We start from the raw sequence: 26,437 nt of genomic DNA, 5'->3' as shown, positions 1-26,437 counted from the left end.
AATTATATTACCATAGAAACGCCTTTTGATTTTTAGCACTTTTTTTAGGAACCATATTTTTTTTAATTCTGTCGAAAACCGTATGGAAATTTTTAAAATTACAAACAGGATTAACCATTTTAGAACAAGCAAAAATTTTGTTTTTGCAAAGCACTTTTCTCAAAACGTTGGTAATAAAAAAGTTGTTTTCCTCTTGTAAGGACAATGAGGGGACATACTGTAAATTAGTGAAAGAGTCCTTTGGTCTTGCAGTCTAATAAGTAATTTTGGTCTTGTCATGCAAGATCTTAACTTGGTTTGATCTGGATGTTTGGATCCTCGATCGGTATTGGTCTTGGTCTTACGTAAGTCTTGCATTGCTCTGTCTTGATCTTGCAGACCTACAGCTAATCATCTTAGTCTTGGTCTTGCCCTTCAATGCAAGACAAAGACCAAGACCGTAAGACAAGACTCAAGACTAATTTCGCTCATCACTATTGTATAGAATGTTCACCATTGTTCGACGTCACGTCATATATTGTCGAACAATTGTTCTCAATCACTTGCCAACCAGATGAAAAAGATTGGTGACGTCATTTCGTAAATTACCGCATATTCTTTTTAGTAATTGTCATTGTCATTTGGGGTTATAATTTTATTAACGGACATCGATCAATATCAAAATAAAATTTGATTGCTCTTGTAAAACAAAATTCAAATTTTTTTATTGCAAAAATGCCTCAAAGATTTAACCAAAATGAACAAAAACTCATTGCTAAGCTTATAATAAATAAATTATTTTTTTCGAGAAAGAAACGCTGGTAGAACACTCTTGCAAGTCCAAAAAAAGTCCAAAAGTCCAAAAGATTGGAATTAAAGGGATGAAGAGTTCAAGATGTTCGTTCTGATGAAGAGTTCAAGAAAAAATGAATAAATGCCGAAAAACAAAACTCGCTCAATCAATAATATAGGAACGTACTTAAAATTTTCTAAGCAATATGAACTGATCTCAGACGCACCCTAAATATTTGACAAATAATGATGACGTAAGGGTGCACGATGGCTGAACAGTCCCTATATTTGGATAGCTCATAATTACACATATTACACATGCCTATGGGTGAAAATAATAAATAATAATAAATAGCGAATAAAATATTCTTACCAGCTAAGGCGTTTCCGTAATATCCCCTTCTACAAAACTCGCAGTTTTCGCCGGTTGTGTTGTGCTGGCAGATACACCTTCCTGTCTCGGAATCACAGATGCTGGCATGGTTGTTACAATCACAGGGAATGCAGTTTGTGAACGGACCACCGTGAGCCGGTGAATGCCGATATCCCGGAGCACAAGACTCGCAAAACTGTCCAACATACCCTGAAAATCAGTCAAAGTCAACTCATATATCAAATTGTCAATATTTCAAATCCAATTTTTAATTTAGAAGAATGTAAAAAGTTACTGACACAACCACAATTTTTAATTCAAAGACTATTGTGACGCCGCTTTATAAATTAGTATAATACAGGGTTGTCCGAATTATATTCGGAAAACTTAGGCAGCTTATTCTATCGATTAAAATGGGTAAAAAAAGTTAATGTCCTAAAATGCTTCGTTTCGAAGATACAGGGTGTAGAAGTTTCATTTTAATTTCGATTTTTCCACATAATTGCTGAACTACTGTCTATATTTAAATGAAAATTGGTGGGTGTTTTTTTACGTGAGAAAATTGATTTTGTTGTCAATATGACTCCTATTTGGTGGCGCCACCTACATATTTTTTAACTAGTTTGAGGAGTAATAACTTTTTATCTGTACTTTTAGAGGAATGCTAAGTGAAAAAATATACATTTTTTCAGAAATACTCATAAATCCTATTTTTTCATAAATACTCATAAAAAATGCTACATAGACCTCACCGGTTGGACAGTCGCATAGTTCGATCCACAATGCTTGCTTTCCAGCAATTCCTCTCGATGCTGTTTCTAATTTAACATCGTCCAAGAAGCCCACGCCTCTCGGAGCGAAAGTTCCTTTAATTTTGATAGCAGTGAGGTTTGTAAGGAGGGAAATGAACGATCTAGAGGACATTCTAGGCTGCCAGCCGTAGTCTGGATGCTCGTGCAGCCTGAACTTGTAATTTTGGGTCTGCAAATGATTTAATAGTGTTATTTTTAATAATAATTAGTAGTAGTACTTTTAGTATCACCGTTGATTGAAAGAATTGGGAAAATACGCAATTTAATGGATGAATTCTTGACAAGGCTGATTTGATTTATCCTTACGTCTCAAGTGCTCTACGGTGGAGACACCAATCGTTCTGCGGTCAACGCATAAAACACTTATTTTCTCCAATTCGGCCAGCGAAGGCATATCGAAGACGGTGTGTATTTGAAAGCGACAGTGTTGCCATATTAAAATGCGCAATATCTGTAATACGTTTGACGAAAATATCTTTGGATGAAAAATCCGCGTTTATGTATTGAAAATTTGTTTGTGTTAAACATAAAACAAACAACATAAATAAAAATTCTTTTATATCTACTGAATATGTCGTGTGATCGAAAAAAGTGGTTTAGTTGGCTTAGAAATGACGATTATTGACATTTACCATAATATTTTCCATATGAAATAACAGCGATCTTCATTTCCAAGCCAACTCTGACGCCATTCTTTATTTAATCATATAATATTACATTAAATTGTTTAACGATAGAAAATCAGTATTATTAACGTACTGTACAAAAAATCCGTAAATCTACGGATTAATCTGGCAATCCTGTCTCCGGCAAACACTGACTCTGTCGACTGAAAGCAGAACTACTAAACTGGAAATAAAGTTGCGCATTTTTTTATTTCTTTAATCAACGGTATCACACTTTGAGCAAATTTTGGTTGAAATAAAAATTAGAGGATGTCTACTTTCTACTGTTTTATTATTTTGGGGATGGTTCCTCCAAGATGTCCATTTAAAGTTGATTTTCACTATACCTTCCGTATCAGCTACCTTCCTTTTACGTAAAATATTATATCAAGTAAACGAATATAGGACAACGCACACTATCCGTTCCGTTTCCCTTCCCTTTCATATCCTTTCCTTTCATACATTTTTTTGGCGAAAGGACTGAAGCGTATCGGAAACAGCGTTGTCAAATTCTTACATTTGTACCAGCTCTGTTAACATTTTGCAGATATTTATTTATTCTTTCACCTCTTAATTAAATCTATTACCTTTTTCAAAAGATACAAATTTTTAAAATAACACTTTCGTAATGATATAAATTCTCCAATAAAACGTATGGAACTGATACGGAACGGAAGCATATGTATATAGCGTGAATACAACCAAAAATACGGAACGGATATGGAATGGAAACGGAAGGTATAGTGAGAATCAACCTTTAAAGTGACAAATGCTACTTACCTCCATTGAAGGTATTCGATTATCCTGAGCAAAAATCGTGTTGGTTATTGAAGAATTCCCACCCTCCAATATAATATCCGTTGCAGTAGGAATAGGCCTACTATCGCCAACTCTCAAAGAAAAATCCAACAGCTGATTGTAGGAAGCTCTTTGGTCACCCAAGAACCTCTGTGGAGCCACGAAATAAATAGCCTCTTCCTCCTTAGCCTGGACACCAATACTTTGACTGATCCCTTCGTACTTCAACGGCACGTTTCTACCGTAAGGGTCCTCGGCTTTCCACTTTTCAGAACTTTTTGCGAAGGTACTTTCTAGGAGGTACTCGAAGTACCCCGGTGCTGATTTACATTGGGAAGAATGGCCGTAGCAAAAGCAAGGAGTGCATCCGAATTCGTTGTCGTAGTGAAGATTGAAGAAGCCAGGTTTGCAGTCTTGGCATTGTTTGCCTTCTACGTTGTCTTTACAAAAACAATAACCTGAAAAATGTATAAAGTTGTTATGAGTTTTCTTTGAATGTGGTTGATAATAATACAGCCAAAGAGTAGAAATTTGCTCCAACTACACATATGCTTTTTTCTCATTATTCTAATTGATGAACATTACTAATTGGATTATGATACTTGATTTTTGATCATTTCCTTATTACTTCTTATATATAAATAAAAAATAGTGCTGCTAAGAATCTCAATTTGGTCGCAAATGGCAGTGTCTCTGAAATAAGCAACTCTTTTGATTTTGTGGAACAAATTTATTTGAATTTTGCTCAGAGTAAGAGTACATGGAAGATACTTGAAAATCTAGTTCAAAACCTAGATCTAGATAAAGAACATTAAAAAGATTAAACCATACGTAATTTACGTATTTACGTATATACGTAATCAATGGTAATTTAGACAGTGTGCTCTGTTAACTGCTAGATCTAGGTACGTCGATGTACTGAAAGCGTTGAACATCATACTAATATCCAATTATACTACCTTATACAGAGTGTCCAAAAATTTATATTATACAGGGTTGTTCACCACATACGACACGGAGTATTGTAGCTAAACGATGAGATTTTTACAAATTGTAAGTTTTGGGTTCGATGAAGGACTATTAGAGGTACAATTTAAAAATAATTTTACAAGATACAGAGTGTCCCAAATAAGTAAAAAATATCAAAGTTGTATTTTTTTAAATGGAACACCCTGTATATTATTACATTTTTAGTTTCTACGATTAAAATAAAGGTAAATTTGATTAAGATTTATTATACTTACCGTTTTTGAAATATTTTCAATTTTGTGAAATTGCAGTAAAAATTTTAAGGCTTCATTTCTCCAAGGGTATCAAAATTTTTGATACTAAATATTTACTGAAGTTTATTTAGTGATCAGTTATTGTGTAGTAATAATAAAAATAATACTACCTTATACAGAGTGTCTAAAAATTTATTTTAAATAATTATTAGCTTCAAACGGCAATAACTTGTTTAATTTAAATGGAACACCCTGTATATTTTACTAGAATCAGATGCACAATTTAATTGTCTATCAAATTATATTAAACCATTTTTTACCTATCTCTTTAAGTTTCCGTAGAAAATGCATTTTCTTGTAATTTAGAACTTATTTATCAATATACCCATGGACTATTGACATTTTAGGTCATTTTTAAAGATGTACCAAATTTTTAAAGAGTACAGATACTAATATTGTCGATATAATTCGTTTATTTCATTAAAAAATAAAAAAAAAACTGTTTAAATATTTGTTAAAGAGGACCAATTAATATGATGCCGTATTCAAACTACATTAACTGACTGTTTGCGTTGATTAATAATAATTGCTCCAAATACTAAAAAACTGAATTTTGTATGGGCATTAGATAGTGTGATAAAAAGTAACACCTTAAAAATGATATTTCATTTTTTAATAAATGCTTATTTATAACAACAAAGACTTTAATTTGATAACTTATTATTATATTGATTTCTGACTCAAATCCACATTTATTTATAATAATTTATTAACGAACACAATTAAGTATGTAATTAGTTAGTATATGGGCGGAAATAATGGTGTTATATTTAATTAATGGTATACTCTTTTATAAAGATTTAAATAGTTTTCTTTTTGCATACAAATGGGTAGTGATGGGTTGTTATTTAACTATCTGTTATTTTATAACAATTATTTAGAAATAACATAACGCAACCGTTACTGCTTTTAAAAAATAACAGATATAAAATAACAACACGCAGAGATCGAGTGTTCGTGAAACGAAGTCAGCGCTCTGCACCGCCACGAAATTCGATGCTGCTCGAAGCAATTCCAAAAAACAACTAGTATGGATGGAAAACCTATTATTTCGACAACCATCGATACAGGCGGCGAGATACAACGGACAACGGAGTGGGGTATGCGCTACGGCGCGGCGCGTCGTGTTGGGCTGACAACAGCTTAAAAATAATAGGATATAAAAGAAGCAGCTTTTTTGAAACAGTTGCGGGCATAACGCCTGGCTGTCGAGATAACAGGAGTGGGAAAGGAGCGCTGCTGCATCGGTCGATTGTCGATGGAGGCTCGCAACGGGTTGGAGAATAACGCATCAGTTGTTTTAGCTATGTTGTTTTTTTACCTGTTACGAGCATAACAGAACGGCGTTCGAGATAATCGGAGGTTTGAAACAGGTTGGAGAATAACGCATCAGTTGTTTTAGATACATATTGTTTTTCAACCTGTTACGAGCATAACGGGCGGAGGTCGAGATATTATGGCGCTGTATGTTTCAATACTTTGTTATTAAGTTTCAATATTTAAGTATTTATTTATTCTGAAAAATTTTCAGAATAATATTTTAAGATTTTTTAAAAATGTATACAGGGTGTTTTGAAAAATCTGGTCATTGATTAATCACGATCCTGCTTAAAGCCCTTGACGTAAAAAGCTGATTTTTGGAAAACGGATTGACTTTAGGGTGTAGAGGTGCGATAAGAAGGGATTTTTCGAAACTCAAATTCTAAGGGGGTGAAACCACCCTCAAATATTAGAATATTTTTTATTTAAAAACTGGTGAGTTTTTCGAAAAAACTCTTAAACACGTATATTTTATTTTGTTGTTTTACATATTTTGAGATTTTTACAAAATATATACAGGGTGTTTCATAAAATATGACCACTGAGTAATCACTATTCTGCTTAAACTGCTTGACGTTTAAAGCTGATTTTTGGTAAACGGATTGACTGTGGGGTGTAGAGGTGCGATAAGGAGGGGTTTCTCGAATCTCAAATTCCAAGAGGGTGAAAACGCCCCTCAAATATTACAATATTTATTATTTAAAAAACGGTTAGTCTTTCGGGAAAACGATTGGACACGCATAATTTATTTTGTTTTTTTACATATTTTGAAATTTTTTAAAAAATAATACAGGGTGTTCCAAAAAGTTGAGTAATTGATTAACCACGATTCTGCTTAAACTGCTCGACGTTTAAAGCATATTTTTGGCAAATGTGAGAAAATTTTATCCAGTTTGTATGTTAATGGAAATTCTTGCTTTGCTTTATCATCACCATTACAAATTAATAATTCGATGCGAACGAAGTCGCGGGTACAACTTAACAAGTATAGCTAGAGACGTGAGAAATATAAAATAAGAGACGCCCCCCGATGCGCAGTGGACATCCCACAAATTTGCTTCAATCAGATTTTTCGTAGCGTAACTGCATCTCTCTTCCGCCGAATGCGTTCTCTCTCTATCGTGTGCGCGACCGGTGCTATCCCCAAGTCTCTTCCTATATTTGTCAAACTGTACATGCTAGTTTAAGTGTAAAATTAATTCGAACTCTAGTGTGTAGTTGGTTTACTTATGAAGAATATACTACACATTTTCTTATATTGCTATTTTTTGACCGCAAATGGTAAAATCATAACGAAGAGCTTCTCGCCCGTCGAGTGAGATGCACCCTGTACACTGCTACGCAATTCAGAATCTACGCGGATCGAGGGGTAGGGCGTAGGTAGATCGGAATTTATAGATATAGACGAGTGGCGGCATTTTGGCTTTTTTATATCGCAATTTGTAAACAGCGCTTATTTGTAAACAACCCCCGTTTTTAGAGAGGTATTTTAGATAACAATCGATATTTAGAAATGTTATGACACCCTGGAAATACTACCACCGAGCACGTCATTGTTGCAACTGCGTTAATACGCCTGGCGGTGACCGCCTCATATTCTTTCAGATATTTAGCAATAAAATAAAGAAACCTGTTATTTTTAAGCTGTTATTTTAAGCTGTTTTTTATAAATAACTATAACAGTTTCAACTGTTATCTAAAAATAACAGTTTTGCCCATCACTACTATTATCGTTTTGCTAAAAACGATAATATTACTAGTCTGTACTGTTCTTGTACATTTGTTGCTTTAAAAAAAATCTAAAATGTCAATATTCCATGGGTATAGTGATAAATGAGGTCTAAATTATTAGAAAATGCATTTTCTACGAAAACTTGAGGAGATGGGTAAAAAATTATATAATACAATTTGATAGACAATTACATTGTGCATCTGATTCACGTAAAATATATAGGGTGTTCCATTTAAAATAAACAAGTTATTGCCGTTTAAAGCTAGTAATTATTTAAAATAAATTTTTAGATACTCTGTATAAGATAGTATTTTGTTTATTATTGCAACACAATATCTGATCAATAAATAAACTTCAGTAAATATTTAGTATTAAAATCTTTGATACCCTTGGAGAAATGAAGCCTTAAAATTTTTACTGCAATTTCATAAAATTGAAAATATTTCAAAAACGGTAAGGTTTAAGTGTGATAAACCTTAATCAAATTTACCTTTATTTCAATCGTAGAACCTAAAAATAGAGTAACATATAGGGTGTTCCATTTAAAAAAATACAACTATAATATTTTTTACTTATTTGGGATACTCTGTGTCTTGTAAAAATATTTTTAAATTGTAGCTCTAATAGCCCTTCAACGAATCTAAAATTTACAATTTGTAAAAATTTAATGGTTTCGCTACAATACTCCGTGTCGTATGTGGTGAACAACTCTGTATATTATAATAATATAAAATGTTTCTTTTTTTATTAAAATGTTAAAAAAATATATTTAGAACGGAAGCGCGTCACTCTTTAAGAGTACTAGATACATTTTGAAATATAAAAGACAAACTGTGATTACCTGTAGATGGATCACATCGAGGAGTATTGTACGCTGATCCGGAAGGGTTACAATCACAAGACTTGCAACCTGATTTAGAGAAATCGTAGTGGTTGTCCGCGCATCTATCACATTTATCCCCAGTTACCCCAGGTTTGCACTGGCATTTCCCTTGAGAATTACACTGCTGGAACAACGAGCCAATCTTGTGACAATCGCATGCAGTGCAATATCCGTCTTCTCTCATGTAGTAGTTCGGACGGCATCGTTCACAGTTTGGTCCGTCTCTGTTGTCGGCGCAGTCCAGGCAGTGTCCACCGTGTCCAGATTCGTCGTAGAGTTTTTGGTCGAACATGCATCGGTTTGAGTAGCCGTTACAGTTGCATTCTGTAATAAAATAAAATAAAAATTATTTTTTTTCCTTTATTGTTTTTTAATTATTTTATATTTATTTTTTACATCTTTGTTTCTATACAGGGCGGTCCAAACTGGATTCCGTAACTTCGGTAGTCTATTCTGCAGATAAATATAAGCAAAACAGTTCTAATAAATGTGTGTCCTAAAATGCTTGTTTTCGGATATACAGGGTGTAGAATTTTCATTTTAATTTTGATTTTTTCCAAATAATTTCTGAAGTAACGTCAATATATGGGTGAAAATTGGTGTCTGGTAGTTTTTTTACATGAGAAATATTGATTTTGATGTCAATATGACTCCTATTTGCAGAGAGCGCCACCTACACATGTTTTAATTGTTTTAACGAGTACCTAATAACGTTTCGTCCGTACCTGTATAAAACTACTGAGTGAAAAATTATACATGTTTTACGCAAAATATATCACTTGGTTACTCAAGATATTTAGAATGGCAATATGGAGATGATTTCTGAAAATTCGACTTTTCAAGTGGAGAAAGATACGTCTAAATATTTTTCGATACCGTTTGATAGAGAGTTATCCCGTGGTCTAAAAGGAATTTTTAAGAATGTCAATTATAAACTTGTGTATAGTGCTAATAATAAATTACAACAATTATTAGATAATCCAAAAGATAAAACACCTCCACTGGAAAGGTCAGGTATTTATGAAATTTCTTGTAAAGATTGTAATCAGAAATATGTTGGGCAAACTAGAAGATCAATATTAACTAGATTTAAAGAACATTTAGCTCAGATAAGATATGGTAGACCGGATAAATCTTGCGTTGCGAACATATTGTTGATAAAGAACATTGTATAGATCTTAATAATTTAAAATTAATTAAACAAGTCTCAAATTACAGGCAATTAGATGCATATGAAAGCATCAGAATTAATAAATGTAAAGACAGTATGAACAGAGACAACGGTCCAATTCCTTTAAGTTCTTTGTTCCTGCTACTCTAGTGGCGGAAATCTAACTTTTACACTCAGTGGGCTCTGACTCGGTTGGCTAGATTTTGCCACGCCCACTCGGTGCCCACTGAGCGAGTATATAAACGCTCAACTTGTAGATTGTACTTTAGTCTATAATCATCTGCTGATGATGCTAACATGGTTAGCGAAACGCGCGTCCAGTGTAAAAGTAAAAGTGTTTTGGTGTATTGTGGTGATTTAGTGTTTTTATTTTGCAATGGAAATAGTCAATACATGTCATTATTGACAAAAAATAAACATGGTGTTGACTAGATAGTAGATATAATTATTTGACTGAAATGATTATTCATAAAATTTTCTTAGAAAAAATGATGATAAAACAGTTTCTGTTGAACTTTTGGTACAAAAACATTTCAAATTGATGATTTCACTTTAATAACTATTTAGTCAACGCATGTTTAATTTATGTTTTAGTTTTTTTTAGTTTTCAGGATAATTTCGATTCCAAATATCTCGAGAACCATTACTCGTAGCGATTTTTACCAAGAGACCTTTTTTGCGTAAAAGACGTCGTAAATGTATATTTTTTAACTCACTAGTTTTATACAAGTACGGACAAAAAGTTATTACTCTTCAAAGCAGTTAAAAAATATGTAGGTGGCGCCCTCTACAAGTAGAAGTCATATTGACATCAAAATCAAATTTCTCATGTCAAAAAACGACACCAATTTTCATCCAAATATTGACGTTATTTCAGAAATTGTTTGGAATAAATCCAAATAAAATTGAAACTTCTACACCCTGTATCTCCGAAACTAATCATTTTAGAACATCCATTTATACGAACTTTTTACTTATTTTTATCTGCAGGATATGCTGTCGAAGTTTCCGGAATACAGTTCGGACCACCCTGTATAATTATCAATATCATTATAAATGTTTATATTCATCAATAGCATAGATCATTATAACTAAAAAATAAAAAAAGAACAATAAAAATAACTGGCTTAGTTTTACATGAGATATCTCAAATTTTTGTACTGCGTTGCCAGACTTGACTTTTTTACATTTTGTGCAATTAATTTGGTCTAATACGTCGGGCAATAACGTAATATGTTGGGCAAACTAGAAGATCAATATCAACTAGATTTAAAGAACATTTAGCTCAGATAAGATATGGTAGACCGGATAAATCTTGTGTTGCCGAACATATTGTTGATAAAGAACATTGTATACCCAAGTAGCATTTTCACGACTTGCGACCACATGTTTACTAAACACAACGTTGGATTAGTTACAAAAAATAGTTAGCTCCCTACCTTAGGTATTAAAATAAATTTAAACGTTTTTATAACGTTGTGCCGACGTTGGACTAGTACTACAGCAAAGTAGAAGCTTCTGCGACGTCGAATAAACATTGTCTTGTAACCATTTATGCTTAAGTGATCTTTAGGTGATTCGGACAACGTAGTTACAACGTTGGACAATATAGAGTTTTCCGACGTCAGTTTCAGGACCTATTCCAACGTTATGCAAACGTCGCCTGTTTTACTACTTCCAACGTTGTTTAGATTTCCTTATTCTTACGTTGGCAGGACGTCGAGTCACTACCTTTTTGCAAGTGTATTGAACCATAACCTTAAATCTTAAATTTTCACTTCATTGTTCCGTTCAGTCAGACAGTTCAGTGCTGTTTTTGTTTTTATAAAAAAAACTTAATTAAAATGGGACATAAGAAAGGTACATATAAAACTAAATTTAAAAATACATCGACATATATTACCGATAGTTTATCCACTCCCTCGTTTATTTAGATTTTAGAGAGCGGCACAAGCTAGACTCTAGGATGACTAAATTAGGCAATCTTGCGACTAGTATACTACCTGTTACGGCCGAACTGCGACTTTATTAGTCCAGTATGCGACTACTCGAACTACTCCATCTTAATCTCCAAAACAACAAAATGAAAGCTGCCATGTTGTTAAATAAGAAAATGTTTCGTTCCTAAAATAGCAATTCCTGCTTTTTGAATACATTAACTTGAAATATTTGACCCGAAAAAACACGCGGAAACAATTTTTTCGACTGCGGATAAATTATTCTCATTTTACTAAAAAAAAAATTCAAGAAAATTTTTAAAACTTCTTTAATTTTAAAGCCCATTAGTATTTTTCAAAGTAGAAACAATACATTTATCAATAAAGTTGTTTGCGTTTAACTTTTTTGCCTTGGGTAACGAGTTACAGAGTCGGTTAAAGTGTTTCAATAATTATGATCTTCAAACATCCTCCACACTTAAATACTTTTGTTTTGTTTTCCTTCACTGCCATCTGACATATGTCTCTAACTAAATCATAAAAATAATATTTTTACTATAATTATCCCAATTTAGGATAAAACGCGACTTAGACGCCATATTAGTTTTATATTTCTGTGAATTAGGATTTTAAACAACGTTGCAGTTTGTACTAAATTAGGCTTCTAGCCAACGTCGGTATCCAACGTCGTTTCGACCCAAAAATGATTCTCCAAACTAGTGCAGACTAGGGTTGGCACGAGGTTGTGCCGACGTTGCGCCCCGACGTTTGGTCGCGTGACACAACGTTGTCCCGACGTCCAAATGCTGCTTGGGATAGATCTTAATAATTTAAAATTAATTAAACAAATCTCAAATTACAGGCAATTAGATGCATATGAAAGCATCAGAATTAATAAATGTAAAGATAGTATGAACAGAGACAACGGTCCAATTCCTTCAAGTTCTTTGTTCATACTACTCTAGTGGCGGAAATCTAACTGTTACGCTCAGTTGGCTCTGACTCGGTTGGCTAGATTTTGCCACGCCCACTCGGTGCCCACTGGGCAAGTATATAAACGCTCAACTTGTAGATTGTACTTTAGCTTATAATGATCTGCTGATGATGCTAACATGGTTAGCGAAACGCGCGTCCAGTGTAAAAGTAAAAGTGTTTTGGTGTATTGTGGTGATTTAGTGTTTTTATTTTGCTAATACGTCGTTACTCAATCTCTCTAATTTTTATCTATTTCCAAACGAAGATTCTCAAAACGGTCATCATTTATTACGTCATCATCCTCATAAAATCCGTAATTATTTCTTTATGTCGATAAATTCCCGCCCAGTTCGGCGCCATGCCATTTGCTTAACGACTAACTTCATTTCGATACCAGTTTGCCAATTAACTGTAAAGAGAAAATCGCCCGCTTGATTGTACTTTTTCCATATCTGTATTCTCTCGCCTTAATGGATTTTCTTAGATAGCCAAGCGCTCGTTATAACTCAATAGATTGACCCTATATGGACTTATTAATTTGTGTGTATTTTTTTGTTTAGCCAATAAGGGCGTACGATGATGTTAAAACCAAGAAGAAGAAAAAAGAAAGATAACATCGAAATAAAGTTTATAAATCGAGTTCAGTCTTTTGCTTTTGTCAAAAAAAAAACGCCTTTGAATTCGGCACATATACTGTTCTGAAGTATATTGTACTAAAGTGTATAAAAGATCTATGTATACAGGGTGTCCCAGAAATAAGTGCAAGTATTTTAACTGGTAGTATAGTTCAACCCCAGAAACACGCCTATGAGGTATTTTTCCCGAAATTTTTTGGAATTTTTTTTAGTTACAAAACATAATTTCTTGATAATATGACAACATAGGTATTAGATTAAATTTACAAGAAAGAAAATCCAGAAATCCAGAGATCCAGTTGTTCTCAAAATTTTAGCAAAAAATCTTTTTTTTGAGATTTTCAAAGTAAAATAACTCCGTTATTTTGAACTTATTTGAAAAACGATAAAGAGAATATTTCTGGGACACCCCGTATAATGTTACTCAAAATCTTTATTGTATTTCATGGTTGGTACCTATAATAGTAGAGGGAATTATGGTTTCACTCATTCACTTCTTCAACTTCATTCCCGTTAATAATGTTCCAAGGAAGTTATAGCTCTATTTATAGTTAGAGTAACCAAGACGATATAATCCTATATTAATTCATTAAGGAATAAAAATAATGATTTATCTCTCCAAAACAATTCTTTATGGATATTTCGCCACTGCACTGCAAGAAAATCTACAAAATAAAATAGTTATTTTTTGTAAACACTCCTGCGTTATGGTGCGTCCAAACCTGAGGAGTCGAGTGCGAGACAAGAGCGATGCAAGAGCAAGACGAGTGCGAGACGAGAGCAAGACATTTTCTATCCATTTTTTGACGCAAGCCTGTCACGAGACAAGCGAGTTGGATCGTAGTGAAAGGTGACCGGTTTGTGTTAACATGTCCGACTTTGATCGGCCGTCGAAAAACCGACAGGGAAGTCCGCAAAAAACGACAGGGAAGTCCGTCGAAAAACCGACAGGGGTCTCTTGCGAGACCCGTCCGCACTTAGCGAATTTCGAATGTCTCGCGCTCGTCTCGCACTCGACTCCTCAGGTCTGGACGCATAATTAAACCTAAACGGACACTGCTTGTCAGAAGTTATGTTTACAGTTATACAAATTTGCCTAACAAAGAAAAAAAATGCTTAACGTTTCGGAAAGTTTATCTCTTTCCGTCGTCGAAAGCAAAAAAAATACAAAGAATAAAGAAAAAAACTATTTAAAATATTTAAATTCAACTATTCTAGAACACTTTACTTTTTTAAAACAGATACGTCTACAAGAAACCGTTGACTTTCTGTTAAAATGACATTATATCATAAAAAAAATAAAAAAATACCCATAAAATAATAGATATAAAAAATATTAAATTAAATATTATAATATTAAATACCCATAAAGATTTTTTTTGGAGAGATGAATCCGAGACATACTGTTTGACCAGCGGATCTGTAGCTACGGAAGGAATGCGAGAAAAAAAAATCGATATTGCCACGTTTATCTATAAAATTGCAAAATTGCCAGACATGAACTATAAATTTAATATATTTTTATTATATATAATGTGTTTAGCATATATTCTGACGTATATTACTAAGGAATTTTAACGTAGTTCATATTGTTCGATATGTTTTATTTAATAACTTATTTCTTTCATTCTGTATAATCTGCCTATTATGAAAGTTGAAGATTTTCAACGATATCATTGGCAAACCGGCATCGCCGCGCATGGCCGCCTATTCATCGAACATGATTGGCGAGTACGTCACAGGATTTGTTACCACGCGGTTGCCATGGCTTTTACGCCTTTCCTATTCGCTTGCTTTATCCCCAACTTCACGGTCTCTTCTGAAAAGAGTAGGAATATTGAATACTATTGAAATATCCAGTGGCGGTGTCATTTTTTTGATCATTATTACTTTATTTCATTATTTTATACCGGTTATCCTAAACTTTATTCCTATATTTTTAGTATATTTGATAGTTAAGTTGTGTTTTATTGTTTTGTTATCTTGTTATAATGTTTTTCGTTCGTAGTTTTTAATTATTAATATCAAGTTTGATCGTATATTTGTGTTTTAAAACGAATAAATTTGTTAAGGGTAAGACGCTACATAGTCAGACAAGAGAAATAATAGCTAATTTATATAGGTAAGTTAATAATAACGTGGATGAAATCTCATTTGGTGTATTTCCTTGTGTTCATAATAGGGTTTGCGATGAAGAAGCTACAGAGAGTTCGCTTGAGTTGCCGCTTAAACGTAAACTTGAGCGGATATTTCTTTATACCGGAGTTAGCGTATCGGCTATAAAAAAATTCACACAGAAGATAAAAAAAAGGCTGAAAACTAACCCCGATAAAATGATATCCTCTCTGGAAAGAAACGACCACGTGAGACTGCTGTCGAAAAGCTCAACGACTTTTTCGAAGTGGTCAGGAATTTGATAAATAGATTTTATCTCGAATTCAAACTCGTCCCCACAATTAGAAAGCTTTTGCAAAAATTGCAGGAAGAATCGAATTTTCCTTTTGCAGGGAAACGCTTAGGGGGTTATTAAAATCAAATGAATTTTTTTGGCGTAAATGTTAAAATAACAGATAAATATTAATGGAGCGGCCCATTATATTGCAGAGAGAGATATAAATATATATACGCGAAATTCGAAAATATAGCCAAGTATTATCTATTTGGATGTAACATATGGGTAGACAATGACCTAACCTTTAAAAACTGCTGGCGGAGCGATACCATATCTGGTGTAATAGGCAATATCAGATCTACTGATGAGTAAAATTATGTTTTGTTTGCGCTTCCAAAGTTAACTATTTTCAAGATTTTTTTTTGCTGGAAATAGTTATATCTAAAATTATGTATTATAGAAAAAAATATAGTTAGTACAGATATATAAATAAATATACCTCAAGACTCAGTCTTGATCATCTGCTGATGGCAGACATGGTTAGCGAAACGTGGTCCAGTGTAAAATTAAAAGTGTTTTGGTGTATTGTACTGATTTAGTGTTTTATTTTGCTGTGTAACACCAAAGGTTCCAACCCCCAGCTGTAATTATTTCTTCTATTATATTAACAACACAATAATAAAATGATTCAAAATATTTAAGGGTGCTTTTAGCATAATATAAAAGCTTTTAGTGTTTATCTGCTAACTCAACAGTAACGATTCAAACAGCATAAAGTTTTTTGAAAAAAATTATTAATCTGAGTATTATATTTATGATACACATTATTTTCATATAACACCGTACGCCCATGCCTATTTTATGAATGAAATTGGGCGTGTTTTGTTTACAACTGCGTTCCCCTGCCGATACCCCGTAGCTACAGATCCGTTGGTCACACTATAGGTATAGACATTTTTTAATAATTATTAGTTTTTTTATATAATTATTATTATACAGCTTCTGGACTGACATAATAAGATTAATATTAATCAAGTTTGAGCATCGGATCATAAGCTATTAGCGTACGTTTTTTTTCTTAAACCACTTAAATCTATTGCAATAAGTTAAAATTTTTTACATTGCATCTATTATGAATTCCGTTCTTCTACCGGCTCTTAGATCTCTCGATATTCACTCGATATACCTGCATCTAATTGGGACAAATGTCACGTGTGGGCGCCCCCTCATTAAAAACCATAAATCGTGTCGTGAAATTGCGAAATAAATCACAACCGTTCGCAGGGGAATATAAAATAAGAAATTTACGGTCTTTGTCTCTAACTTTGGTTGTTAAATTCCCGTTTTGTTGTGTCTTGGTGTATAAAAGGTTCCCCAAGTCATTAACTTAAAAGTAAATAACTTTCTAATAATAATTTTAAAGTTTTATTGTAGTTTGATGGTTTTATGGCTCAGTATGGTTGGGAATTTTATCAATTAGATATAAATGCAAAATTATAAGCATTTATATTTTTGAGGATCGGACGTTTGAGGTCTAATATACAGGGTGTTTTAAGAAACATGTGCAATCTTTCGTGGGGAGATTCCCCATGTAAAATTAGTATTTATGTCAACATAGGTTCGATTCTGCTTTGTTTCGTAGTTACAGGAGGTTATTCTTATTTTTTTTCGATTTATTATTATTTTCTTCCAAGTGCTTTTAACAAGCTTTTAACGATTTGATTTGGTTAGAAATGCAACAGAAATTTTTTCGTCAAGTTTAAAGTGCTATATTTTTTCTTACTTTTAGCCCTATTTTCATGAATTTTTTTTGCAAACTGTATATAAATCTATCCATCAACTATCAATTTTAATTCATTAACTCACTTTTATATTAACTTCAGTATTTGGCTCTTTAAACAGGAAACAGCTTTTTATCTTAACTTTAAAACACCCTGTGCAGTAATTTCGTTAGTAACTTTTCCTAAAACTTCATTTTTCGATCAGAACCATGTCTCCTGAGCATTTTCTTTTTTGACTCATGTCAACACATGCCTTGGTTAATTTTTAAGAGCCAAATGAATGTGCCACCAACAGTGTGCTTTATTGATTTATTGATTTATCGATTTATCGATTTATTGATTTATGAATTTATGAATTTATGGATTTATGGATTTATCGATTTATTGATTTATTGATTTATCGATTTATCGATTTATGGATTTATTGAATAATGGATCTATTGATTTATTGATTTATTGATTAATCGACTTATCAATTTATTGATTTATTGATTTATTGATTTATCGATTTATTGAATTATGGATTTATTGATTAATCGATTTATTGATTTATCGATTTATCGATTTATCGATTTATCGATTTATCGATTTATCGATTTATCGATTTATCGATTTATTGATTTATTGATTTATTGAATTATTGAATTATTGATTTATTGATATATGGATCTATTGATTTATGGATCTATTATATACTATATTGAATAATGGATCTATTGATTTATTGATTTATTGATTTATTGATTTATTGATTTATTGATTTATCGATTTATTGAATTATGGATTTATTGATTAATCGATTTATGGATTTATTGATTTATCGATTTATCGATTTATCGATTTATTGATTTATTGATTTATTGATTTATTGATTTATTGATTTATTGATTTATTGATTTATTGATTTATTGATTTATTGATTTATTGATTTATTGAATTATTGAATTATTGATTTATTGATATATAGATCTATTGATTTATGGATCTATTATATACTATATTGAATAATGGATCTATTGATTTATTGATTTATTGATTTATCGATTTATGATTTATGGATTTATTGAATAATGGATCTATTGATTTATTGATATATTGATTTATTGATTTATCGATTTATTGAATTATGGATTTATTGAATTATGGATTTATTGATTAATCGATTTATCGATTTATGGATTTATGGATTTATTGATATATTGATTTATTGATTTATTGATTTATTGATTTATGGATTTATAATTTATGGATTTATTGAATAATGGATCTATTGATTTATTGATTTATTGATTAATCGACTTATCAATTTATTGATTTATTGATTTATTGATTTACTGATTTACTGATTTATTGATTTATCGATTTATTGAATTATGGATTTATTGAATTATGAATTTATTGATTAATCGATTTATTGATTTATTGATTTATTGATTTATTGATATATTGATATATTGATATATTGATATATTGATTTATTGATTTATCGATTTATCGATTTATCGATTTATGGATTTATTGAATAATGGATCTATTGATTTATTAATTTATTGATTAATCGACTTATCAATTTATTGATTTATTGATATATTGATATATTGATTTATTGATTTATTGATTTATTGATTTATTGATTTATTGATTTATTGATTTATTGATTTATTGATTTATTGATTTATTGATTTATTGATTTATTGATTTATCGATTTATTGAATTATGGATTTATTGAATTATGGATTTATGGATTTATTGATTTATCGATTTATTGAATTATGGATTTATTGATTAATCGATTTATTGATTTATTGATTTATTGATTTATTGATTTATCGATTTATTGATTTATCGATTTATGATTTATGGATTTATGGATTTATTGAATAATGGATCTATTGATTTATTAATTTATTGATTAATCGACTTATCAATTTATTGATTTATTGATTAACTGATTTATTGATTTATCGATTTATTGAATTATGGATTTATTGAATTATGGATTTATTGATTAATCGATTTATCGATTTATCGATTTATTGATTTATCGATTTATCGATTTATCGATATATGGATTTATTGAATAATGGATCTATTGATTTATTGATATATTGATTTATTGATTTATTGATTTATTGATTTATTGATTTATTGATTTATTGATTTATTGATTTATTGATTTATTGATTTATTGATTTATTGATTTATTGATTTATTGATTTATTGATTTATTGAGTTATTGAGTTATTGAGTTATTGATTTATTGATTTATTGATTTATTGATTTATTAATTTATTGATTTATTGATTTATTGATTTATTGATTTATTGATTTATTGATTTATTGATTTATTGATTTATTGATTTATTGATTTATTGATTTATTGATTTATTGATTTATCGATTTATCGAATTATTGAATTATGGATTTATGGATTTATTGATTTATTGATTAATCGATTTATCGATTTATCGATTTATCGATTTATCGATTTATGGATTTATGGATTTATTGATTTATTGATTTATTGATTTATGGATTTATCGATTTATTGTATTATTAATTTATTGATTCGTCTATACCTAGGTGTAATGATTTATTGATTGTGTTGTAGGCTGTAAATATATTGTGTTGTTTTCCCATTCTTCTTCAAAGACCAAGCGAATATTCGTAATTTCGGCCATCTTCAACAAGATCAATGATTTTTGCACAACCTTGGACACTAAGAACCATATTCAATCGTACACAACAATAATCACCAAGGTCAATAATAATCACCACCTCGTCATTATGAAGAATAGCATCAAAAAGTAACGATAATTGAAAAAATTGCAAAATGTTTGTGGTAAGACCATTTTGCTCTTAAAAATTACCCAAGGGATGGGTTGACATGAGACAAAAAACAAAATATTCAGGAGACATGGTTCCAACCGAAAAATAATGTTTTAGGAAAATTTGCTGGCGAAATTATTGCACAGGGTGTTTTAAAAATAGAAAAAAAATAATAATTATTCGATTAACTTATTATAATAAGTCAAATACTAAAATTAATAATAAACTGAGTTTACGAATTAAAGTTAATATATGTATATACAGTTTGCTAAAAAAAATCAAAGAAATAGGACTAAAAATAAAAAAATATAACATTTTAAACGTGACTTTGAAATTTTTCAGTTGCGTGTTTTTGCATCGAGTGTACAATTATTTTTTTTTTGAATTTGCTGTAGGTAGGAAGTAGGAACTGAACATCAGTGTTATAAATTTTATTAATATTTAATTATAAATTAGATTAAATAAATAATCATTTAATAATCTTAGCTTCATTTTAATTTTATTAATTGTATAGTCAATAAAATTGCGTTTATCTCATCGAGGAGATCAAAACCGAAAAAATCTTAAGAGACAACTTTTAATCGACATTAAACGGTCTACACAATTTTCCTAATAAAAGTCAGTGACGCACATGGTTTTTTTTTAGAAAAATAGTCCAGTGATAACCCATATGCGCGTCCCTGATGAATCTTTCGACACTTTTTTAATATTAAAATATGTAATGCTTATGGTAACTTTAACCCTCAAAATTTCATTCGAATTACTAAGGGCACTTTGAAGAAAATTATAATAAATCGAAAAAAAAATAAGATTTTAACAACCTGTAGCTACGAAACAAAGTAGAATCGGACCTCTATGTTGATATAAATCTTAAAATAAATAAATCTTATTATTACGTGAGGAATCTCCCCACGAAATAACGATTTTAAAGATTGTTTTAAAAAATTGCAGTCTGTAGAGAATACACGGTATAGTTTTTACCAAAGGCCGAAAATGGTAAAAATTACCTACCGGTTTTCAATTAAAATACTTCTCCAAGATTGATGCCGAGAAAAAAACTACCAGTTACCAAATATCGGCATCATTAGCGAAGATGGGCTTCAAAATTGGATAAGAAAATCTGAGGACAATGCTTTGCGCTACAATAATGGTACATAAAAACCTATAGCGTTAAGAATATGCGAAGACGTATTTATTTTCAAAAATCAACCTTTAGTTTGGTTTGGTTTGCACATCATCTCAACTACTCCATAATATTTTAATTTTAACTTTATTTATTAATAATGCCAATAAAAAGTAAAACAGATGGGATTATGTGTACAATCAATGATGCTTCTTGCGTATGTTCCATCTGAATAACGCCTAAATTATCTGCTATTTATGACATAATTTTGTCGAATATTATGTCATCATCGACGACATCTGAAGACATGGTTGCTTCTTGTACAACCCCTGGTATTTTAACAATACATAGTAAAAAAGAAGCAGTACAAAATGTCTATACCTCGGTAACGCATTCATCTCTTACAATTATTGTTCTCCTAATAAATGTATTGCCCATGCATCTGTATAAAGGTTAGTAATGTATAGCAATCGCTTTTTTGATTTTAAAGACATAATAACATACGAAAAAATTAAAAACAAATTAAAAAAAATCATACAGAATATTTAAAGTTTTTTGGTTTTACCTTATTAAGTAATTGTTATCAGGTAGTAATTATTATACTTGCCGAAACGTTAAGTATTTTTTTTGTCCGTTAGGCAAATTTGTTTATTAGTAAACCACTGCTGACAATATTAGTCTTCGTTGGATTAACGCCCACCAGTGTTTTACAAAAAAATAACTATTTTATTTTGTAGATTTTCTTAAAGTGGTCAAATACCCTGTAACGTTTTAAGTTCGTTACATGTCTTTCTTATATATAATATATGATGTCTGGCCTATCATCACCGGATTCCCTCTCGTTCAGGCCGGATAGTTTATTTGACGCGTAATTTTTACGTTCCCTAGTCGCCAACCCTGTTATCGTTCGACACAACCCTGTTATCGCTCTGAGGAGGCGCTGTCAACATCGCTTCTGTCAACTCTCTCCGTGCTTAACCTCACTTTGTTTTGACGCTCTGTTGTATCCCACCTTTTAGAAATGGTGATTATTTAAATCTTGCTGTATAATTTGAATCAGCTGCTATTTCGAGGCTACAGGTAAAGATGAGGTATTATCTTTTATAGATCCGATATTATTATTGAATATTTTTAGGGTAGAGTTACGGATGTCCCAACTTGTATTTGTATTTTGCTGGCACGGTGGCGTCCCTTTTCTTTTGTCCTCCAGAATGTCACATGGAAGAAAGGACAGGTTGTTTATTATTTATTGAGCCCTCGGAAGTATTTCGAGGTAGGTTTATTTTGTTTATTAGATCTTGTTTGGTTTTAAACAAGAGTTTCATATTTTTAGGGTCCAAGGTACGGACTGTGTCCAAGGTACGGGTAGTGTCTTATGTACGGACATTATCTTATGTACGGATGTCCTGTGGACGAGTGTCCCCAGTAAGAACGATTTTTTCTTACATATAAGTGCCACAGCGTGGATGTAGCTTGAGTCCCATGCTGCTTCGTTCCCAGCTGTAAGCTAGTTAGTTACGGCTGTACCAATTCATGGTGCCCTCATTCTGGCCCCTTTGGTTGTGTTGGATAGCTGAGTACAGAGATGCGAGACCACCTCACGCTGTTACTGTTTAAAGCAAGATTACATAAAGAACAGCTAAGTGTAGATTTAAGTTATAGTTTTGCATTTAACATTCAAAACATTTACAGTCTTAAACAATAACGTACATCTTAAATAATATCGTACAGACTATGATTAGTGGTTAGTTGTTAAGAACGTTCATGTCGATTTAATATTTAATATAAAAATTAATATTAAATATAATTTAGATCTTAGGTTTCATTGCATTGTGTCTTGTAATAGTATTACTTTTTTTATAGATATTATTATTGCACTCTAACATCATATAAAATATATCAAATTAATTAAAGTAATGCTACATTTCATACATTCTCTTAAACTTTACATGTCTTGTATTTTATCATAGTCGTTTTCATAGATATTTAGTACAACTCTTACCACCACTTTCTTTGACATATAACCACTATATATATTTACTAGAACTCTACAATGTCATGTACCAGCAAAGAACATCATGAGTAAATATAGTCATTAGTGTTAGGTAACATACAACTGTGTTTTCTTTCTCTGTACATGCCTGGCGCCCAATATCTATTTTTTTGTTTATTGTTCTTAATTAGTTTTCTTTCCAGTGAAATACCTTATCCACGACTGCTCTTCGATGAAAAGCTGCCGTTCGCAGTGGTAATGTTTTATAAAAACGCTACAACCCATAGAATTTTTTTGAAGAGAAGAAGCAGTACCTTTTATGACGAACCGCTACTGACATTCGGTTTGATTCAAATCTGAATTGAGGGCGTTCCGAATCTAATAGTACCGTAAATAGTACCAGTCTACATCAAAATGATATTCATATTTTAATATTCCATTAGGCACATCATGCCTTATACGTATGTATGAGATGAGTTTGCTTTCTGTATAGCTGTATTCTAATGAATACCGTGTTTGGTATTGATGGTTTTTATCGATAGATTCGGTACAAGACTTTGTTTATCGAAACTCCATCACTTCATCTTCGAATCAAAAATATGTTTATACAGGGTGAGTTTCCTACGATGTTCTCTATGGGTATCTCGGAAACTACTGGAGATAAAGAGTCGGTTAAATGGAGAAAGAATTGCAGTTTTGTGGGGTCATAAATATGCGTCTTTCAGATTTTTGAAAAACTTCATGGCTTACTAAATATTTCGAAAAAAAAAACAAATTTTGGCTATTTTAAAAATTGTCCCTAATTCCATTATAATCTATTTTAGACAAAAAGTTTTCAGATAAAAGTTGTAGATAATCACATCCTTAATGAGAATGTGTCTTCCGTTTTTTTTTTCTAAAGCATTTTTGACATATAACCATATTTTTTTTAAAGAAATCATAGTTGGCCATATATATAATAGCCCCTAACTATAATTTCACTTAGTTAGCCATGGAAACAAGTTCAATCGCCGTTGCTCTCAGAAATGTGAAACTGTCACATCCAAACTTTGTAAATTAAAATAAACAAAAATTGTAAATATGAATTTTTCAAATGAAAAAAAGCGTGTAGGATTATTGGTCCAACTTTTCTTGGCCATACAGTTTCGAAGATACGTTGACCGGTTAACGTTATTTAAGTTTTTAGAACCCCCCCCCCTAAAAGAAATGTTAAAAATTATTTATATCATAATTATGTAGATTCAGGGATAGAAAGAGGTGGACCAATTGCATGGGCCTCCTCGATCACCTGACCTATCCATTTTAGATTTTTTTATGCGGTATGGTTAACAACAAGATTTACAAAAGAACTTCGGAATTAAGAGAGGCACTCGAAGGGGCGGTACGGGAGAAGTTTAATTAAGTCGACCGGTCGTTCTGTGAGAATAGCTAGAAATTCAGTTTTAAAAAGATGCATTTATGCACTCTAAGCAATGGCGGATTTTTTGAACATTTTCTAAAATAACTTAAAGTGTATGTAGTGATATTTTTTTAAGTTTTAGTTTGTGTAATGTAAATTGTAAAGAGCCGTTTAATAATATATTTTATCTTTTTATAAGTTATAAATCATAACAAAATAAGAACACCATGTCAACAACAGTGAAATTAGTCAAAAAAAAAGAATTTGCTATAACTTAGTAATTAAAAAAAAACATGTAATAGCTTATATCGCTCCAATTTAATAGATAATAGATGGTAGTAAGAAGTTTCACTTCACATAGTGCACACACTATTTTTTTCATAAAAATACTTACGAGATCCAGAAAACCATGGAGTGATACCATCCCATTCCCTACCATTGCACTTTTTCACGCAGAAAAAATAAAACACCAGTACATAGTTCCATAAAATCACTTTCATGATTAAGCGAAAATAGTTCACAAACTCATTTTTCTTTGTTCTTCAAAGGTGCGCGGGTCTACGGCCTGTCATAAAAACTCTTTGATATGAGGCCTAGATTAAATAGGTTATTGCACAACGGCCTGCATATCCGCCGAAGAAGTCTAATGAAACTCAGAGCGTTAATTAATATGGATTGAAGTAATTTTCAAAAATTAATCTTTGTGTTTTGTATAGGTTATGTTTGTTAAAATACGAGGCATGATTTTTAAGTAAGTACCGTTTTGCGATTCCGCCACCGCAGCGCTACGGTCGGCGTTCCGCGCATGCGCGCTGGTTACCTACATCTCTTGTCTATGCACAGACGCCAGTTTAGTCTGATTCTTCATTGTATACGTTGTTTATTGAGTGTGTATGATGAATCGTGAGCCCCGCCGATTGTGAAGTACGGGCTGTCATACGATTTCTTAGTGCTAAAGGCGTAAAACCGATCGATATTCATCGTGAGATCTGTGAAGTTTACGGACAAAACATTATGAGTGATGGAATGGTAAGGAAATGGGTGAGAGCATTTAAAGAAGGCCGCACAAATGTGCATGATGAAGAACGGAATGGGCGTCCTTCGGTCGTTAATGAAGATTTGGTGCAGAAAGTGGACGAAAAGGTAAAAGAAAACAGACGCTTTACAATTTTATCATTGTGCGACTACTTTCCTCAATGTTCTCGTAGTGTTTTGTATCGTATTGTGACCGAGAACTTGAATTACCGGAAATTGTGTTCACGTTGGGTTCCGAAAATGTTGACGGATTTGCACAAAACCCAACGTTTAGACAGTGCATTGACTTTCCTTGAGCAGTACCACAATGAAGGTGAAGATTTTTTAGACAAAATTGTTACTGGTGACGAAACATGGGTGGCCTACGTCACACCAGAATCGAAACAACAGTCCATGGAATGGCGACATTCATCATCACCCAAAACAGTGAAGTTTAAGCAAACAATTTCTGCCCGGAAAATCATGTGCACAGTTTTTTGGGACAGAAAAGCAGTATTGCTAGTGGAATTTCTGCCTCGTAATGAGACAA

General features: G+C 31.8%; 1 protein-coding gene across 2 annotated transcripts in view; it reads right to left on the bottom strand.

Annotated features, from left to right (window-relative positions):
- Positions 1-26,437, bottom strand: part of LOC115886713 (laminin subunit gamma-1-like) — an 82,177-nt gene that overhangs the window by 19,634 nt on the left and 36,106 nt on the right. Inside the window, exons 2-6 of one of the 2 annotated variants that reach the window (XM_030905985.1) lie at positions 25,268-25,516; positions 8,596-8,961; positions 3,402-3,877; positions 1,897-2,125; positions 1,145-1,354 (exon numbers count right to left, since the gene is read on the bottom strand). In XM_030905985.1, coding sequence (XP_030761845.1) covers positions 1,145-1,354; positions 1,897-2,125; positions 3,402-3,877; positions 8,596-8,961; positions 25,268-25,373 — 1,387 coding nt within the window. In that variant the 5' untranslated portion in view covers positions 25,374-25,516. The remainder of the gene's footprint in view (positions 1-1,144; positions 1,355-1,896; positions 2,126-3,401; positions 3,878-8,595; positions 8,962-25,267; positions 25,517-26,437) is intronic. The other variant, XM_030905984.1, reaches the window with a different exon arrangement.

Source organism: Sitophilus oryzae, unplaced genomic scaffold, assembly GCF_002938485.1.
Source record: "Sitophilus oryzae breed Bouriz unplaced genomic scaffold, Soryzae_2.0 scaffold_494_pilon_pilon, whole genome shotgun sequence".
NCBI classification, from domain to species: Eukaryota; Metazoa; Arthropoda; class Insecta; order Coleoptera; family Curculionidae; genus Sitophilus; species Sitophilus oryzae.
The sequence above is the reverse complement of the archived record's forward strand: the minus strand, read 5'-3'. Positions and strand labels throughout refer to the sequence as shown.